We start from the raw sequence: 12,048 nt of genomic DNA on the forward strand, positions 1-12,048 counted from the left end.
CCAGATTCTTCTTTGTAAACCTCAATACAATTCCAGGTGTATGCGTATACCCTTTTGCTGCGTGCTTGGTAGCAGCATGGGACCTTCTATGCATGACTCTGAACCAAGAAGCAAAGAAAGTGTCAGTTCAGTTCCTGAACTTGAAGTTCTACTCGCAGATGACCTTACTTGAACATCATCTTCAATACGTCACTGTTACTCTGCAGAGGGGAAGTGGACATTTTGAGGTAAGACCTGATCAGAAGACTTAATGCCACTAAAAGTAACTGCCTTTTGAAGTACAAATTATTCCGTCACTTCATTTTGGAACATGACAGCAACCTGATAATGACCCAATGTTCAATTGATGACATTGATGACCTTCTAATATTTGTGAGAAGTTAAATTGAGTACATTAAGAGAGGCTGATTTATGCTTAAATGAGATGGATTTTAAATCTATAATTTAAGTGCATATTGCTTGTTGCAGGTATTTGATGGAAAAGTTGTACTTGTAGAAGGTACTATAAATGCTATAGCGAAGGTCGTCGTTTCTGAGTCAGTTCTACCTGAAACCGTCACGATGCAATTGAACAAGGATGACATTTACAAAGTATTTTATGAACGGGGACATGATTATTCGTAAGTTTCCAAACAAATCTAAGAAAAATAATATAGATAATATTATAAAAAAACATTATTTACCGATCTTCGAAATTTCAGAGACCAGTTTCGCTGTATACACAGTACAAATACTTCTATGACTGAAGCTAAAATTCAATGGACTGATAATTGGGTAACGTTTATTGATGGTCTCATACAAATGAACGCACTGAGACAAAAACACCAAGGAGTCTCTCAACTAAGCTACATTTCTCGTCTCACCATTGATTTCAAGCAAAATATAAGTGATAGAGTCTATTTTGATGACCTGCTATGCGCCAAGCATGATTTAACACAAGGACGAACTATGTAAATATGTGGTCGAAATAAATAAATTTATTATTATTATGTTTGTACGCTTTGGAGCTCACGGGTCAAAAGTGGCCCGGTCCTTTATAAGGCTTGCGTGGGGATACAGATCCAACACGTAGAGGCCGTTTTAAGCGCAAAATAATCGACAAAAGTGAAAGTGGTGCACATGCTGGATCTAGTCTCTGACTATATCATGGGATGTAGCCAGAGACCATCCCCAGCCTGTGCACAGGAGCTATTGCAGTTATTGAAGAATGGACTAGGGTTATGGATGAAGGATGGAGGGACTGGTTACTGGGCTATGGATGGAGACTACGGGACACCTGCCTGGTTCATAGTCTCGGACTGAAAAAATGGCAGGCGGTGACTAGCCAGCGACTAAATGGGCCCCCCCTGGCGTCATGGGTCGTATAGACCGGACTGAGGGGCAACATTGGCGTCTGCCAGCTCAGGGGTGTAGAGAGGTGTGCTGCGCTTTCTCCGGAGTTACTCGCGGCGTTATGCCCTTTAACACTTCCACCCCTGGAGCATATAGCTCTAGCGACTCCACTCTGGCCGGCCGGTTAAGGCAAGCCAGAGGTGAAAGTCCTGCAGACCCTCTCGGATTCCACTTCGGCAAGCCGAAGACGAGGGTCTTGACCGACTCTCGGGAGCACTCGGATTAACAACTGGCCCCGTGGTGTCGCTACTCACCAACAGCTCGCCACAAAGCTGCCCTGCGGGGCTTATTATTATTATTATTATTTATGAATTTTCTATTGTTATTTACTGCTTACAATTTATTGATGCAGTTGTAGTAAACGTTAAAATCCATAGCATAAGCTAAAATTGCTTTGTTTCTTGCTACAGGTGCAGTGGAGTAATGATTGAGCAAATTATATTCAAAGACAAACCTTTACCTAAGAGGCAAGAAGTGGTATTAAAAACGTTAAAATTTGTGCCGTTTTATCAAAACGACAACATGGATGTAAGTGCCAATACAATTTAAACAATGTTGTTCATAAAAAAACTCTTATTAATTAAGTATTTTAATTTAAACAGCTCACCAAAGCGATGACCATCTTAATGCAAATGATTAGGGAACATAAAAGCAAAGACGAAATAACTATAGCTTTCGTTAATGCTCCAAACAAACTTGATTATGCTAAGAAGATCGAAAAAGTGGTGAATAATTTATCACAGTTAAAAATAAACATAACATCAGTGAAGCTGCAGGACATTTTGGTTTTAAAACCTTTGGAAAAAACACCTGATGCAGTGTTTCTGCATGATCTGCTTTCTGATAAAAAGGTTTGTTATCACTAATCAATTTTATTAATCGAGTGAGACTTTATGCTATTGACATGTAAATAATTTAATATTTTCGCAGATCTTCGAAGCTCTCTACCAAATTCTTGTTCCTGAGACTTTGGTCATCAGCATTGGAGCAGATACGAAATCATATCCCTCATCGATATACAAAGCAATCTCTGTCATTGGCAGTGGTAAAACTAAATTGGAACTGGCTAGATTCAGACCAGCTCCTGTACCATCAAAAACTACAGCTATATCTGTGCGTAACTTGTCAGATGTTGATCAGTACCGAGTCAAGTGTGAGGAATTGACACCAAACCATAGGCTTTTGGTCCTGGCACCATATCCGACACCAGTTGGTCTGAAAGACCAGGTCAATGTGTGGAGGAAGCAGAATAGAAATGTTTCTATGGTCATGTTTGATCAGCGGAACGTAATGGATAAGGAGCTTGAAAATATACCGGATATGCCATTTAGTTTGCTGCATAATGTAAGTATTCTGGTGTTTCCGGACAGATACGACCTGCCAGTTTTCAAGAAGAGAGCGTATCTTTACCTTAAAGGCCGGCAACGCACCTGTAACGCCCCTGGGTCTGCAGGTGTCTATGGGCGACGGTAATCACTTACCATCAGGTGATCCGTCTGCTCGTTTGCCTCCTGTCACATAAAATAATAAAAAATCTCTTATGTGTTTTCTTCTGATTGAAGGTGATCTTCCTTTGGGTAATTAATTGTTCTATACTCTATGTGGGTAGCCTAACTCTCGCACAAAGGAAGACCTAATGAAAGCCTAAGAATTGCGATACATTTGGTCTGAGTTAAGAAATTGTCTCGGGTACAAAAAAAAATGAAGATGTTTTTATTACTTTCATAAATAAACTTGCTTGAATTTTGGTAACATTTTAAACTATTATGTTGCATTTTTTTACTATAAAATTATCACTTCACGGGGTTTAACGTCGGGAGGGTAAATATTTCATTTATCGTTAAAATAGATATTGTTGCAATAAATCCCGTGAAGTGATAATTTTATTTTGGTAACATTCCTTTTAAGTATAGAAATACCTGTATTAGGAAGAAAAGAAGCTTGTTAACGTGGATTTCAAACTAAAATTTTACAGGGGGTCTGGGGAAGTGAGTACTACTTGCCTGTGTCCGATTCGGTTCCAACTAAAAATACAGTGGCGTTACGTTGCTCCCAACTGGGAGACCTCAACTCGCTAAGCTGGGCAGAAGTCAGCGAACCAGTGGAAAAGCGCGGAGTTGATGTTACGGTAATTACATTTGGACACTCTTCCATATTTTGACTAAATAATAATTGACTAGATAGTAATTTTGTATTTTACGCATCTCACTTACCTAAAATCAAAATGTGACCGAGCGAGACAAAAAAGTTCAACCCCGACTCTAAGTTCAAGTTGATGGTGACGGAATGAGTTCAGAACCAGATTTAGATTAATCCTGTTTTAAAGAGAAGGCAAATCCTCAGTTTCATTGATCGTGCATACAGGTACACTATGCTGGACTCACCGCTATGGATGCATCGAAAGCACTTGCAGAAACACCAGAAGGATTGGTAAAAGAAGGATTTGGAATGGACTTCAGTGGAGTTACTGCAAGGTAGGTTACAAAAAATTTTAGAAGTAAAACAGCTTATGATTCTCAGTAAAGATATTAGACATCATCTCCTTTATGTGTTTGGATTCTCAGGGGTGAGCGAGTAATGGGATTGTTACCAAGAGGAGCAGCTTCTAATAAAGTGCGTGTCGATCCTAACATGTTGTGGCCTGTACCATCCCACTGGACTTTGGAAGACGCTGCCACTGTTCCGTATGCCTACGCGCATGCTATTTATTGTTTGGTAAGTCTATAAAAGACTTTCTTCCTTTTATAGAGCACGAAAGAGGATATTTTAGGCACTTACTTTGAGAACTCTATGCTCATCCTTCTAATTAATGAAATATTATGGCCCTGATTTTGATTTTAAATTAGATGAATATAAATAAGTAGAATTCATCATCTTCAGGTCATTAAGTCTCCACAGAATGAGCACAATCCTCTCTAATTTAGTGGACTTAACCTCCCAACGCTAGCAATACATGGAGAGAAGAATGAATGATTAAAGTTGTCATTCTTGAGTTCTTTTAAGAATCCATTTTCTTCATTTGCAGTACATAAAAATTTGGCTCATGCCTGGTATGAACGTGTTCATATACGGCGGGGCGGGGGCTCTCGGGCAGGCTGCGATATCCATTGCCCTAGCTCACGGGTGCCAGGTCTTCACCACTGTCAATGACGTCAGGAAGAAACGCTTCTTGAAGAAGCTGTTCCCTCAGTTGAAAGGTAAAATCACTTGAACAGTTGAAAGATAGACACTACTCCGATTGTTCCTAATTGTTCTCTACGGAAATTGTTTGCTGATTCTATAAATTAACAAGGAAAGCAGACTCTTCATCAAGACAATTTGTATCTTTACCAAATATTTTCTGTTCTATCTGATGTGACTTCCTCGCCAGATCTACATATTGGGAACTCACGTGACGACGCCTTCCAATCTGTGGTCAAGAATGCCACGAAGGGTGAGGGTTGCGACATATTCCTCAGTTGTGCTAAAGGGAACTTGAAAAAGGTATCACTTAAATTCCAATCATGATAGATGTTCCACAGTTCCATCTACGTGTTTGCTCATCACTCAATCACGGACGTATCATTGAATCCGTGAACTTGAATACTGACATGTGTGAATTGAATCACTGACGCAACACTGAAGCACTGATATTTAACTGAGCGAACACGATGACGGAACCTGTGGCTTTACTGATTATGTGTGAATAGACCTTTAATTGACTTTGGTTTTCGCCTTTGGTCGTGTATATCTATATTTTTTATCTGGCAGAGATACTTCTCCTGCATTGCCCTCAATGGAAACATCATAGACACCGCACAACTGGTTTCAAGAGAGAACATAGAGTTCGAATACCGATTCTTGGCTCGGCAAGTCTCTTACCACGCTGTTGACTTCTCCTCCATATTTGATGAGGGAAAAACATTGGAAATTAAAGTGAGTATAGTGTGGTGTCATCATAAGTAACTGAAAAATGCCAATTAACTGATGTATCTAGGTAATCATCGAGATCTTTAACCATTATGCCTGAACCCATAAACTCTCTTTTAAGTCTCTTGTCTGTACGAGCAGTTTTCATATTTAACTACTTTGTTAATTAATTTATTTATTTATTTGTGCAAGAGTAGCCTTTTACTTAAGAAGCGACCTGTTTCTTTGGTTTAATTAGATATGGCTTTCCGCCCGCGGCTTCGCCGGCGTGGAATTTTGTCTGTCACAGAAAAACTTTATCGCGCGCGTCCTTGTTTCAAAAACTGGGATAAAAACTATCCTATGTCCTTTCCCGGGACTCAAACTATCTCTATGCCTCATCAAAATCGGTTCAGTGGTTTAGGCGTGAAAGCAAGACAGACAGACAGAGTAGAGTTACTTTCGCATTTATAATATTAGTATAGATATAGATTTAAGCACACCCATTTCCATATTCTGTTACTCGCTATCGTAGACCTTTTGTTCCTTCTTTGAGCTCTAAAGCTCAAACAATAGGTCTACGGATAGACCTGATCACGTTGTAGTGGTAGGCCCCGTAGAGCACATAATTTAATTAGAACAGCTGAATAATTAATTGATGATGCAACTGTCAACAGAAATTGCAAATAATGCTAAGCGAGGGCATCATCCGAGGATACGTGCGTCCTCTCTCACGAGTGACTTATGAGCCTTATGAGACTCCGCGCGCCTTCCGATTGTTGACCGCCAGCCGCCACCGAGGCAGAGTGCTGCTTAGTTTGAAGGAGAAGACGCTCGTGGTTGAGCCTAGGTAAGTAGATAATATCCAATTCAACAGGATAAAACACTTGTGGTTAAAGCCAGGTACGAAGATCAAAATTTCAAAGCTGGACGTTATGGAACTACCTTACTTAAGCTTAAGTTATGCCTCTTTTTATACCCCATGCGCCGCGACGCAGTGTCACTCTTGATTCTAAAAACGAAAATCTTTAGAAGATTAAGAGTAGGCGCACACCGTTGATTTTTAGTTGGCCGATAGTTGTGCCCGATTTTAATTTGTATGAAGAATCGGCCAAATCGAATCGGCGTAGTGTGCGCACTCCCATACATGCCCATACTGATCAACTGCCCGAATAAACTATCGGCCGACGAAAAATCAACGGTGTGCGCCTACACTAAGGTAGAGACATGCTTTGACCATACCTGAGTATTTATTCCATGGTAGGTAGTAAGAAGTAAGAAGTTCAAAAGCTCTGGGCAGAAGTTCAGAACCCTGGACTTCCAGCCTCGGCTATAACAGAACTTACGATAGTAAAATCACCAAACCTGATTGAATCTCTTTCAAAAATAATGACAACGAGTCACACTAGGTATTGTATTGCGTAAATGTTTGTGTATTTGCCAGGATATCCTGCCATCCTTCTAGCAGCTACGTCGTGGTCTACAACGATGAGATGCTAGGTCTGCGAGTAGCCGAACTCTTGGTCGAACGTGGGGCCACCAACTTGTTCATTCATGGAGAACAGACTTCGTACTTGCACTATAAAATAGAGTAAGATATTTTAACAACATTCTATAAACAAAATACAAATTATTATAATATCTAGCGGCCCGCCCCGGCTTCGCACGGATGCAATGGAATTTCCCGGCTTTTCTCTTCTTTAAATATGCATGTTTTATACCTATACCCTCCTCTTGAGTCACTATCAAAAAATCGCATCAAAATCCGTTGCGTAGTTCTAAAGATCTAAGCATACATAGGGACAGACCGCGGAAAGTGACTTTGTTTTTATACTATGTAGTGATATTCAGAGTTCTATAATACGATGACTGTGGACCGCTTAAATAAAATAGCTACTTGGCCCAAAGATTAACTTACTGGAAAAAAACATCTTCTGTAATGTTTCCGATGTCTTTTTCAGAACTTGGAAGAAACGTGGAGTTCGTGTGAAGGTTTCTTCAGCCAATTTGGTGATTAAAGAAGAAGCGATGGATTTTCTCAAATACTCCAACAGTGTCGGTGGCATAGACGGCATCTACGTCGTTTTTTCAAACCTGGGGAATAATCAGAAAGCCGTGGCCTCCATTTTGTCCAACTTGGACTCGGTTTCAAGACAACTTTGCCCTAATCTTAGGTAACTACTTAGATACGTACTTCTCATTGCAGTCCGAAGCATTTAGCCTTGGGGCTTTTTTACAACGTCTACTTTATCCCGTCTGCAATAAAATATGTATTTTTTACATTCTTTTATTTAATTTGATAAATTAATTTTATTTTAGACACTTTGCCTTGATAAGTGAGAATGATAAGTCGTGGCGAGAAATCTTAAGTAAAAGAGCTCATGACGGTTATCCAGCCTTGTCATTGCAAATGCATCTTAAAAAGGTATGTCGGTTCATGTAATATAATATTTATCAAGACTCAGTTTATAGTATTGCTAAACATTGCCTTAAACTTGTAAGTATCGACCAGATCTGCAGGAATCTGAATCCACGCTATGAAGATAAAGTAAAAAATTTCAAGTGCATTTTACGCAGAGAACCCATCGATCCCTTAGGTCTTAAAATTTCGACAGGTCTTTTTAGTTATTACATAATTTCTTTCTACACAATTATTATAATGTGGAGGGAAACTATAAAGACTTGTTAAAGACAACCACTGTTGTGACATAATTGAAACTTACTTAATTACTTACTTAACTTTATTTACAGTATATTGATTCCGAAGAAATAAACAGTCAAACACCCTCAAGCGACTCAAGCCTCGCCCTTCACAGCGCTATAAGAGCTATAGAGAAGGCGCTCTACAGCAAAGACACCATCGTCCAAGCATTCGCGCAGAAGATAGTTCCGCGTAACATACTGGAAGAAGTGGCGAAGATACCTGGTACGTAGAAAATACAGAACTTATACGAAAATTGAAGTCTTTGAAAGTCTCCAGGAAATGATATGTGGAAAACTAACTGCTGTTCTTTGATTACTAGTATTAGGTACTACGCCTTATATTCCATATTATTCCATGGTATATTGGTTCCATAAGTTAAGTTTTAGATCCAATGCGCCAATGTGTAGAAACAGTCTTTGATTGAACATAAACGTAAGACCAAGACTGCCCTTGGAACCAATATACCTACTTAATGTGTGGAGTTGGCATAAACCGCTGAACTTGATGAATTTGGAAGAAGAACATAGGCTTATTTTTGTCGCGACTACAAATTCGACGAACGTACAGGTACTATTTTCTACCTCCTGTCCTTCCATTTCCCTCTAACTGCTAAATTAGAGCAAACTCAATCTCGCCTGCAATAAGTGATTTTGAATTAGCGGTGGAGACTAAATGATTTGATGATGACGGTCATGACACCACTTGTACTATACACCATCATCATCAATCATCAATAATGAACAATATATTCCAGGTGTGAACATAACCAACGCGACGGTGGACAGAACGAGCCTAGAACAGGTGGGGGTAGACCAGGGCCGAGCACAGGAGCTCTGCTACCTTCTGGAAGACAAGTTCCAGATTACGATATCACCAGCTGATGTACCGCAAATGACCATTGGACAGTGAGTATAAATTCTGAATCTGCTAACATAATGAAACTAGCTGAATTCTGAACTTTTGCCACCTAATAATCATTGTGTTCTATGTATTAAGAAAAAGATTCTAACGCCCGTATTCACATACGATGCTTGCTTAAGTGAAGCAGCAAATCGAACGCACAGTGTTGAAAAGCGCTCTGCTGTGATTGGTTCGTGCGTCCTCTTGCACTGTGAGACCTCATTGTAATGACTGTTTGTGAATATGGGCATAAGAATGGTCATTTGGTACAATGTCTCACGTATAAAATTAATGCCATACACACTGCAGCGCAATGGCAGACACACGGCAGCGTATAAAATTAATGCCAAGAATACAAAAACAACAAAGAAACTGGTGACGTAACAGACGTAGCGAGCGGTAACGTTTTAAAAGCATAATTTTCAAAACTTGGCATCTAATTAGGTCTCAATTTTATTCTTTCATCGAAGAAGACTTACATTTAGATAACTTGGAAGGCGAGAAAATTCGCATCACTTCAACAATAAATAGCTAAGTTTGTTTTGCTGTATTTTTCAATGACCCATAATATAATTTACAGATTAAAGCAGTTAAAGGTGGAAACCGAAGATCTAGAAAAAGAAGTGCCTGGTTTCGGGGCGTATTTGAACGTGTTCGATGAAAAAGCATTAGAAGCCACTGCCAACATTATCGTGTTGCCGACACTCGTGCAACGAGACGAATGTGTAAGTTGTTCATAACAGTTTTTTTTATATCCACAACGAGGAAGCTCTTGGCCTGCATCTTATCTGATATAAAGTGATGATCAGGCCGTAGGTGGCAGTGAGCTTCACCAGCGAAACCTTCAATCACAGAGAAACTGGCTATCTTACCTCCAACTGTAAAAAAGCTGTCAACATTGTTGTTATTGGCGACAGAGCCGACAGACTTAGGTAAGATGGTGGTAGCTACCCAGACGGACTTAGAACAACTCTACCCGCATACACCTATTAGAAAAATTTGGCCCCAATGGGAATCGAAGCCCGGACCTCTGTGTCCGAGGCGGGTGATCCTATCATAAGACCATTAATGTGATTTGATTTATTAATGTCAGACGCCGATGGTATCTTAAGAAGTCTGACACCAGGGTTGTGGCCTTAGATATGAATATGACTCAACTATCATAATTATCGCCACGCTATTACGCACCCATCAAATTCATCGTAATTTTCTTTTCAGAAACTCGAAGATTTCCACGCAAACTTCGAGTATCTATGCATAGTGCCAGGCTTAGACGGGCATCACGGCCGGTTCAGGTCTCTGTGCGAGCGGCTGAAGATTTCGGCGGCTGTCCTGCAACCAGGAAACCAGTACCCGCAAGAGACTGTGACAGAAACTGCTCAGAGGATGGCTAAGGTAGGTACATGTAATACGACAATAGCCCCAAGGCGCCGGTATGGGACTGCACAAAGACAATACACACTAGTTTGATCCTCTTCAACTGCTGGACAACTATAGTGAACTAAATCATACCACAATCATAATTTATTTGGCTTCTTAGCTGGAGAGGTATATACTAGTATTTAGAAGTCCAATATCGTACACCAAGAAATCTTCTCAAAAACCCGTTGTTTTAAGATTATAAAGCCAAATATCTTGCAATTAACTTGGTAGTGCTGCTATAAGTCTCGTTATATTGCTGCAATTCTTATCCACCTCTCAACCATCTTTTTCTTCTAATTCCTACTATACCTAGTACCTACTAACTTTTACCGTTGTTATTCAGGTTATTATGCAGTACATGAAACCGAAGAAAGGGTACAATATTCTGGGGTACGAATACGGCGTGCTGGTAGCCTTAGAAATTGCGGCTATACTTGAAAATTATGGTAAGTTACTGTATTAAGTTAATTTATTTTACAAGTACCATCTCTTCCCATGATCAATCTGAATTAGTGTACCTACTTCTAGCTTTTCTCTAGTTTCACTTGTTGTATTCACTGATTAAAGTAATACATTTCTTCCACAGGCTACACTGGAACTCTGTACATGGTTGGTGGAACTCCCGAAGACATCCGGACGTCTTTCAACGAACAGTGGAAAGATTATGATGATAATGCAATGCAGAACGAACTTCTCCGGCATATGCACACTTTGATCACCCAAACCACCTCCCCTGACCTGGAAGGCATTCTCCAGAAAGCGAAAACCTGGTCTGAAAAGTTCGATTCTCTGATCGCAGACCTGAAAAACAAAGTGCCACACTCCATCCAGTATATGAGAAGCACCATAGAAGTGATATACTCCAGGATCAAGCAGTTGCAAAACTACAGCATCCAACCTCAAAAATTAAAATCTAAAGTGGTGCTCCTTCAAGCAAAACCTTACAGATCGTCTTTAGAATCCCTCAAACCATATTCTCATCAGGAACCGTCCTTGATCAAGCTTCGAGCGAAGCTTCATTTGGCTCACAAAGATTTGAGCTGTTCCAATATCATCAACAGGTATCTGCACCCTGAAATCTTGGAGGAATATGAGAAAAGCAATCACTGTGTGAAGCTGTATGTGACCGTGGAGGAGAAATTGAAGATGATTGGTGTAAAAATAACTAGAAATGAGTCTTAATATGAATAAACTTTTTTGGTTTCCGGACTAGATAAACTTTGGTTGGTATTTTAACTGTTGACTGTTCAATGTTTTAGACCTATTCATGTTTGTACTTACAATGTTTTAATAAAAGTTGTTTGCATTATTTGTATTATTTCATTAATTCGAGTATAATTACTAACTGTAGTATCTAAAATGAAATGAAAATGAATGAAAATGAAAATGATATTTATTTAGTCCAAAAATATTACAGTACATGATCTGGTTACTGTTACATTCAGATTAAAAACGGATTACAATTTATATTTATACAGTAAGTACTAACAGCATCACTGGACTCCACACTAGGATTCCCTGTGTCGTGGAGACCAGTCTTCCCATTGAAATTTCGAGAAAAAGTGCGTGCATGACTTTGTATGTATTTTAAAAATTTTAACTAACTTGAAAAAAAATCGAACTGCCTAAGGCAGGAATTGAACCCACAAATATTTATAATTATTTATAATTTTCAAATAAGTTTGAGATGCGAATGCTAAGCTAATTTGGTTGACATTTGATCTTTCTAATCAGAGCGTCAT

General features: G+C 39.5%; 1 protein-coding gene and 1 long non-coding RNA gene across 2 annotated transcripts; both read left to right on the plus strand.

Moving 5' to 3' along the window:
• Positions 1 to 2,530: 2,530 nt before the first annotated feature.
• On the plus strand, positions 2,531 to 4,101 carry LOC135082061 (uncharacterized). Its single transcript, XR_010259332.1, has 4 exons — positions 2,531 to 2,736; positions 3,368 to 3,520; positions 3,757 to 3,866; positions 3,957 to 4,101. It is a non-coding gene; the product is annotated as an uncharacterized LOC135082061 (long non-coding RNA).
• Positions 4,102 to 4,422: 321 nt separating this feature from the next.
• LOC135082478 (fatty acid synthase-like) lies at positions 4,423 to 11,488 on the plus strand. The gene is made up of 13 exons (XM_063977273.1): positions 4,423 to 4,589; positions 4,763 to 4,875; positions 5,143 to 5,307; positions 5,958 to 6,130; positions 6,725 to 6,871; positions 7,242 to 7,454; positions 7,600 to 7,705; positions 8,032 to 8,206; positions 8,739 to 8,889; positions 9,465 to 9,609; positions 10,103 to 10,279; positions 10,650 to 10,752; positions 10,893 to 11,488. Exons 1-13 carry the CDS (start codon positions 4,436 to 4,438, stop codon positions 11,486 to 11,488), a joined length of 2,418 nt encoding a protein of 805 aa, XP_063833343.1. The 5' UTR covers positions 4,423 to 4,435.
• The last annotated feature ends 560 nt before the right edge of the window (positions 11,489 to 12,048 follow it).

This window comes from Ostrinia nubilalis, chromosome 21 (assembly GCF_963855985.1).
Source record: "Ostrinia nubilalis chromosome 21, ilOstNubi1.1, whole genome shotgun sequence".
In the NCBI taxonomy this organism is placed as follows: Eukaryota; Metazoa; Arthropoda; class Insecta; order Lepidoptera; family Crambidae; genus Ostrinia; species Ostrinia nubilalis.

Coding starts and splice junctions, on each gene's coding strand:
- LOC135082478 (XM_063977273.1), top strand. CDS start 4,436: ATGCCTGGTATGAACGTGTTCATATACGGCGGGGCGGGGGCTCTCGGG. Junction 4,876..5,142: donor CTAAAGGGAACTTGAAAAAG/GTATCACTTAAA, acceptor TTTATCTGGCAG/AGATACTTCTCCTGCATTGC. Junction 9,610..10,102: donor TCGTGCAACGAGACGAATGT/GTAAGTTGTTCA, acceptor TTTTCTTTTCAG/AAACTCGAAGATTTCCACGC.